Source organism: Sclerotinia sclerotiorum, genomic scaffold (genome assembly GCF_000146945.2).
Source record: "Sclerotinia sclerotiorum 1980 UF-70 scaffold_21 genomic scaffold, whole genome shotgun sequence".
Lineage (NCBI taxonomy): Eukaryota > Fungi > Ascomycota > Leotiomycetes > Helotiales > Sclerotiniaceae > Sclerotinia > Sclerotinia sclerotiorum.
This window is the reverse complement of record NW_001820815.1, coordinates 315,304-323,566: the sequence shown is the minus strand read 5'-3', so window position 1 is coordinate 323,566 and position 8,263 is coordinate 315,304. Positions and strand designations below refer to the sequence as shown.

The 8,263-nt window shown below is 43.8% G+C and overlaps 1 protein-coding gene across 1 annotated transcript; it reads right to left on the bottom strand.

The window, feature by feature from the left end:
• Window positions 1-1,754: 1,754 nt before the first annotated feature.
• On the bottom strand, window positions 1,755-7,720 carry SS1G_12485 (hypothetical protein; the record flags this gene model as incomplete). The annotated part of the gene is made up of 3 exons (XM_001586448.1): window positions 1,755-4,577; window positions 4,682-5,274; window positions 5,548-7,720. The coding sequence occupies 3 exons, from the start codon at window positions 7,718-7,720 to the stop codon at window positions 1,755-1,757; spliced, it is 5,589 nt and encodes a 1,862-aa protein (XP_001586498.1).
• Window positions 7,721-8,263: the final 543 nt, after the last annotated feature.

Genomic DNA, 8,263 nt, shown 5'->3' with positions numbered 1-8,263 from the left:
TAATCATTTTCATAAGAGATTTATAAAAAAAAAAACTCTTATAAAGAATTATTTGAAAAATCAATTTGCTTGTCTTACTTAATCATATAAGAATCAGTGAAGCAGTGATATATAGTTATATCCTGAGTACTTTCTTTGAATTCATTATTATTCTTTTTATTTTCCTTTCTTATAATAAATAATCTTTTAAATATCGTCGATGGAAAATCTATATATCACATCTATTGCATCACATTGTATAATATTATATCGTGCAAATCCTGTTTTAAAAATAAAATGTTTCAATGCCTTCCCAGGGTTCTTGGGATAAATATACTTATGAGTTTAAAATTGGTGGGTATTGTGTATTTATTATGTTTTAATCTATCTCCAAGTGCATCTCCAAATATATCTTCAACTCAATACATAGATATACCAACATCCCATCAGTAATAATTCCAATAAACTAATAACATTAATTAACTAGTCTAAATTCCAAATACCTTTACAATACAATACAATATCTATATATCTATGTATTTATCTATTTTCCTTAATATAATCTTTGGAATAGCTAATCAACATATAATTCAGCGCATTGAGGGAATTTCTGTTCTGTCCTGTTTTGCTCTGAGAATGAGTATGGGATGGGAGTAGAGATACTTATAGAAAAGTGAAAAGACAAATAAGTAATATGATCACATCATATCAAATCAATACTCTAAATCCTACCTCATAATAAACATAACACAACAAAATCACCACATAACATCTAAATCAATATATCAATATATCATTGAATTAATCACTTTATTTCATTCTCGTCTATTCTCATACATACTCATCCATCCATACATAACCCCCAACCATCCACTCATACCTCACCCCCGCTCCCTCCCCCCCCATTACCTCTTCCCTCCTCTCCTCTTCCCACCTCCTCAAACAACACTCATAACCCCTCACCAAAACAAAACAACAAACTCAAACAACACTCAAAACCCCCTCCACCCCCACCAAAAAACCCTCCCAAAACCCTCGTATGCCCCCTGAATCCAGGTCACAGCCTTATATCATATCTTCAAAAAGATAAAGATCCAGCAGAGGTAAGGATTTCCGTATAAAAAGTATATACGTTTTTCGGTTTCTTTGGTTTCGTGTTCGGTTCGTTCGTTTATATTATGTTGTGTTGTGTTGTGTAGTTCGGAGAGTTAGGGGTTCTTCCTTATGTTCTGCCCTTCTCTCCATTCACTCATCATCAACTCCTCACATCATCTCGAAATTATATCCACCCATCCATCCATCCTTTCTTTCTCCCTCCCAGTAAAAAAGGTATCAAGAAATCCCTTCCTTCCTTCCTTCCATCCACATATAATATACAAAGAATATCCATCCATCCTATTCATCCATGAAACGCCAAGATCAAAATCCACCAATGATATTCACTATTCCAACCTTCCTACCACCCATACCCTTTCCATCCATTTATATGCGTACCATCAAATACACTTCCTCTAATGCATCGCTCGCTCGCTTGCTCATTGATATTTGTCGTTGATCTGTCCCCCTATATACATTCATACATACAAAACTATCCCACAGATATCATATCCCCCATAACACACTTACAAAGAAAAGAATTAAGAAGCAATGCCAAAACTCGAAATATCAAAAAGCAAAAGTGGTATCTCTAAAACCATCAACAACTGTCTCATCATAAACGCCTATATTCAACCCCTCTCTTCCTCCTTCCTTTCTTCGTCTCTTCCCATCAAATTTTATCTTCCCACAGCAACCAAACTGTATATCCAGCTTGCCTCGGGCACACTCCCTGCCTGCAAACACCACTTCCTCGTTCTTCCACTCACTCTCCCAATAGCTCCCACCATTCCAATCTCACCATTAGGTCCTACAACATCTTCCCATATGTTACAAGTAACTCCCTTATTTCCAATCATACTAAAACAATTCGCACCAAGCACAACATCTAGTAACACCTCCACCTTTTCATCTGGATTCTCTGGTTTCATTGCTTTTCGCGTAACAAGAATACGACGTTCAATGCCCTGATCTACAGCACAAGCTTGCCGCATACCTGGTGGTGGTTCTGTAACTGTTAATCTGGCATTTCCACAGTCTTGCCATTTGGATCGTGTTTCTAAGTAATAGAGACGGATTTTGAGGTTCTCCGAGGTTAAATTGGCGCCCCCATATGATGTCGAGGTACCTGCAAGACTTGCGGGATGAGGTGTTCGAGGTGGCGTCAGGCCCGAGGAACTAGTGTAAAGACTTGACGGACTAGATCCACGTCCTGATTCTATTGAGGACTTTGCGATATTAAAAAATGAACTTCCGGTTAATCTCTTGAAAGATTCGGAAAGACGTGAAATAGATGGGGAGCTACTTTGATCCGAGTTGACAACTGATGGTGCACGCGTTGATGCACGATAGCTCCTCCTACGACCAAAACTTAAGAAGCTGCGTTTCTTGCTGGCAACTGCAGTTTCGTAAGGTGCATCCCCATATGAGTTGAGTAGTCGTTCTTCTTCAAGCTTCTTATATGTTGGATTATTCATGCGAGCCATGTGAATTGAATTGTATAATTCAACACATGCAGCATTGTGCAAGCTGTGATATCTGATTGTAGGGCTGCATTTAACTCGCGAGTCAGTTGTCGGGGGAGAATGTATTTCGATATCGAGAGAGTTGCTTTGCCTGAGTGTAACAACGGGTGTCAGTACCTGGCCAAGCAATGGCCGTTTGTCCTCTTTACTTGTGTCGTCTGAACCTTCTACTACGGACTCTTGAATGGTTGAGAGTACTGCAGGGGAGGAATGTCTAGATGACATTTCATATACTTCAATTAATCCGGGACGGATAATAATCGAACAAGATTTCGCATGTACATCGTCCCAACGGCCTTTAGCATTATTCCAGGTTGAGACAGTAGCAACGTGTCTTCTGATATCACTGTTGTCGACCTTGTGTACAATCGGAATTCGAGGTGTGGAGTTCACAGGTGCCAGAGTAACATTTGGCAGACTATAAAGAGAGGTGGTAGGTGAAATAGCACGTCTACCATAAATAGTTGGAGCGGGCTCTGCCTCTGGAAGATCAGCAGCTTCAAGTTCATCAAGTTCATCGAGTTCATCTTCATCAGAACTGGATGTTGACTCTTCTTCTTCTGTATCAGATTCTTCCGATGATGAATAGGAGATTTCAGAAACCTCTTCAGACACCTCAGATCTCTCTGATACATCGGATATATCAGAAGGTCGATATTCATGCTTTAGTGGAGAGGAAGTGCGTCGAGATCTTGAATTTGGTGCGGGGGGCTCAATAATCACTGGTTGCTTGAGACCGCTAGGCGACATCGATCTATGGGCAGGAGGAGGCGGTGGAGCACTGTCCTCTTCAGTTTGTTCTGGGCTGCGAGACCGTGTAGATGTTCCATGAGAATCTATTGTGTCATATGATTGGCGTCGAATGTTGTCTTTTGTGGTAGAAGCGCTATCAATCGAAGCAGCAGAGCTTGTTTTGCGAACTTTCGGGATATAAGGTAGTTCTTCAGATGGCGTAAGAGGTCGGCGAGATGTCTTGCCTGGTGTAGATGCTCGACTTCCAAATTCATCAAAGTCATCATTTCCCCTGCTTTCATCGTCCGAGGTTTCAAGCATAAGTTGGCTTGACAGAGGCGAGCTTGGTGTAGATCGAGTACGCGTATGAGAATGATGTCTTGATGATTTGGAACGTCTCATGTGTGATTGACCAGTTATCTCGTCAAGAGAAACATCTCGATGTCTTCGTGATGGAGATGATGTTTCTTTGCGATCTATTTTCAGGGGCGCTGGAATTTCAACAGACGACATGGTAGAAAAGGTTGTAGATCGTGGTCTCTCCTTCGAATGATGCTTTCTTCTTCTTCGGCGAGCACCAATTGGCAGGTCGTTATCATAAGGATCGCCTGCCTCACTTATCTCGGATGGATCCATAGACATCATCGATACTGTATCTGTGTTATCTGGTATGGAGCTCAAAATTGGTTGAGGCATTGGGACAGAGCCTAACATTTCAATCCACTCGGCTGCAGTATCAGGCTCAGCACCCTTAAGAAGCAGACTCTCTCGCCATTCTATGGGTCTTTGTATACCTCGGATCATGATTATCACCTCACCAGGTTTCTCACCGGGGCAAGCGGATATAAAATCTCTGTTAATGGGAGGAAATAGTAAGTAGCGATGTGTAGCCTCCGGCGTGATCTCTGATGCACAGATCAGAACATCTCCTGGATCGATCTCATCCGAAAGATTATCCCGGAGTATCAACTCTACACGGCACTCAATTCGTTGGCCATTAGAGTGTGGAAAATCGAAATCGAAGAAATCTTTAGCCGAGACTTGTCTGGTACGATCAATATGAACATCCTCAACTGGAGCTAGTGTTTGGGGGTTACGAGCTCGACTTGCGTCGGTGTTGTTTGCATAGAGATCCTCGAGTCTAGCATGTTCTTCTTTAACACGACGGCGGGCCATTTCTTGCAAATTTTCAAATGTCTTCAGGGCTTTGCCTGAGAGTTCCGAATGGTTGAGTTTGTCGAGGCCCTATAATGAGTTAGGATACAGCCAATAACATTTACCTAGGGAAAAAGTGATAAGAGGACCGAAAGACAAACCTTTGTTAACTTCGCAAGATATTTTATTCTCACGAGGGGTCTCTTGAGTAAGAAAGCAACATCCACACGTTCACCATTCGAGTTGACAATATCCCCATCAGCATTGCGTGGGATGTTGTCAAGTGATGAGCCCTCTTTTTCTTCTGCCGATGCTGTGCGAGAAGCAGGTGCTAGATTCACAACAACATCCTGGAAACCTAATCTCCAAGCATGAGTGTAGTCTTGATAAGTTCGATGAGCTCTCTGAAGCCAGACTATAAGAGCATCTGGATCCTCAAGTGGTATGCGTTTGTGTAAACTCTTCAGACGCTCGAGAGCAACACCCATGTCAACAATTGGTTTGGTGAGGAATGTTTCATTCATGTCTGTAGCGTCGGGGTTGAAGAGGCCAGCAGCAATGGCCGAATCTGATTTAGAGAGAACGCAAGTGAGAAGTACTGGGATCACCCCATCAACCAACGTTTTTAACTCTCTCATATACTTCACCTCATCACCAGCCAATTCACGCATCAAATCCCGTTCGGTAGCAGTCTCTAAATTACTTCGAGCGGTACGCACACTTCGAGCTGATCTGATACTTTTTGTTCGGCTATTTGATGGCGCATCGGGCAAGGATAGCATAGATACTAGGTCAGAATGTTTCGTCAGTCTTCTTTTAAGTCCGGATCTATTGCTTCTCCTGCGTGAGACGTTGGAGTCGGACCGCCCGGTCTGAGTAGTTGCTTGTGTAAGAGTAGTTTTAGTAAGATTGGATGAAGTGTCTAGAGACGAAAGAGTGCTGAAGGTTTCAACAGATGCAATTGCTGATAAGTGATGGTCCCCAGAGTGTCCACTCCTTCTCTTTCTTCTAGGCCTGTCCGAGATATCTCGATGGTGGCTCGGCACTTCAAGATGCGTACCAGATGAACGACTGCGTCGCGAGTTATCATTCTCGGGTGTCTTTAATCCACGATTCGAATTCTTAAAGTCGTCTAAATCATAGTTTCCTTTTTCTTGGTCGTAATCATCATCTTCTGGGTCTAGAATACCCTCAAATGTAGATTCACCTCGGAATGCATCTAGCAAAGCATCCTTAAGAGGTGATTTACGTGTAGACCTGACTACGGGAGGAGAAGCCGTGCGTAGAGCTGGGCTTCTTCGGAGTCCAGCTGCTGGTGGAGTGGGAGGCTTTTTGAATTCAATCGGATCATCCAAAACACGGCCCAGAGGTGACTTATCGTTACTGCTTCTGAAGCTGTTATCTGAAGCCTTTCGCACACGTTTTTGTCTACTTCCCGCTCCTTTACGTTCCTCTTCGAGTGATTGTTTCGGATCTTGGTCAATTTTGGAAGTATACTTCTCATTATTATCATCGTCTTTCGTAGATTCTTCCGGCAACTTTGGAGTTGGAATAGGGCTTGGCACGTCAAGAAAAGGATCTGTGGTATTATTGAGCCAAGACTCAATTGTTGGAGGCTGATTGACACCACCTCTTGGAGGCATTTCGGGAGTCTCATGCGTATCCTGTATAATCTTCTTCCCTTCATTGTAGACGCGTTTGAGGACTTTGGGTACTAGATGACTAGGATTCCTCTGGAATTTAGGTTTATTACCAGTGTTGCCAGCCTCGGCACCGATAGGGAGATCCAGGGTACTGAAAGCAGAATCGCCAAAGGGAATCTCATCCACAGACCGGGAAGGCGAATGGGATTTCCTTGTATGTTTTCTGGAGCTTGGAGAACGACGAGCAGGGTTGTGCGCATTCGCATGGTCGAGTTCGCCATCAGAATGGCCGCGCAAACCTTTGATTTCGGTCTCTTTTGCTGGCTTGTGATGATTCTCTGATGACTTACGTTTATGAAGCGAATGTTCATCTGACCTTTCTGGTTTTAGAGAAGCTTGCTTGTCGTCCTTATGAACGGGTACTGGCTTCAAGCTAATACCATCGAGAAATGGATTACTCCCGGAACTCTGTTTCTTGACCTCTGCAGTTCTCCATCTCGCCTGAACAGGCCTTGCTCGACTGCCATCCTCCCATCGCCCAGTTTGCCCCCATGGCTTGACTCGAATGAAATCGTTGGCTGAAGTTCTGGATGGTTCTGGTTTAGGAATCTGTTTTCCTTTTGATGAACTAATAAGGCTCTCCTTAGATCCGTTGTTCGAAGCCTTCCGTGAGCTTGGGCTGCTCCTCGACTCGATTATTAATCCGTTCTTTGCAGGTTTCTGGTCTGGATCCTCCTCAATCTCAACTATAATCTCCCCTAAGGACTTGGCCCTCATTTTCCCTCTATTCCCCCCGCGAAATTCTGGCTGTGGAGTCTTGCTTACTCGTGAAGCAGATTGGGTCGCTCCATGGCTCTTCGGCTCAGCCTCCGTACGCTTCACCCAATCAGCGATTTTACTGTCCAATTTGGGATTGGCAGCCGTTTGCTTGAGAAAGTCCTTGGGTATAGCACGCGTCGTCACTTTGATTTCTCTTTTCTTCGGAGAGGTCTTGTTCTTATTTATCACCCAATGATCATCGCTTATAACTCTTTTGCGCGGCGCACTCTTGCTCCTTACTTCTGCGGCCCAACTTTCAGGATCCCTACTTTTCCGTCGACCAGGCCGGATATTCTGATTCCTGACATGAAGCCTGTTGTCCTCGGTTACAACACTGGGCCCAACAACACTATCCTCCTCCACTTCCACTATTATCTCATCCAGCACAGACTCTGGATCATCGTCCTCTTCAATGACAGCTGCTGCACTAGCCTTTTGCCACTGCTTAACCCGATCATGTACCCCTCCTGGCTTCTGAATCCTATTTACAGTACTCTCGCGCATCTCGGCCTTGACTGCGTCGAGACTTTTTCGTCTTTGGCGACTTGGTGTTGGTCTGCCCAGCAGAAAATCACTAAGCAACGTCGGCTCCGCCTTCTTCGTTAGTGGTCGCTTGTGTATTGGTACGCTGGCGGGACTCCGTGGCTTAACAGCCGGCTTTCGATTAGATGCGCCATTGGGAGTATTTTTGGGAGACGTCCTTTGAGGGACAGTCGGAGTCTTGGGTTTGGGCGGTGCTATCTCATCCGTGTCGGGTTCGGGGGAAGGCATGGTCTAATATGTCCCATAGTGTCAGTGGCTCCCTCACAGCCCTAGTGATGAGATGTGTTGCGCGAAAATGAATTATGAGGTAAAATTCGTCTTCGGAAAGAATATTAGATGCGCACCTTGATCAAGACCAATTCCCAACTTTAACATGCGGCGACTCAGAAGGTTGGATATCGTATTACACCATCGAAGTAAGTTTCCTTATTGGCATACATAAAGGCTGTTGTCGAATTGTTACTTATGCGCCGATGTTCATTTACTTACCCTGAATGGCAGAATGGCAGAATGGGAGTCTCCAAGAATTCAAATGACCATTGGGTATTGAAATGTGCTGTCAGTTGATAGGGCAACCTGAGCGATAAGACGAAAATGAGTGTCGCAATTTGGTATGTCAATTGGTGTGGAGATGCTACTCTCAGATGTTGAAATGTAACAATACAATATTAGAGTTGGATGTTCTCTTTTGATCAAATCTTACAATGAGATTGTGAGCGTGAGATTGTTTGCATTATGGATCAAAAGTAATTTGTGTGAAGCGTGCACTCC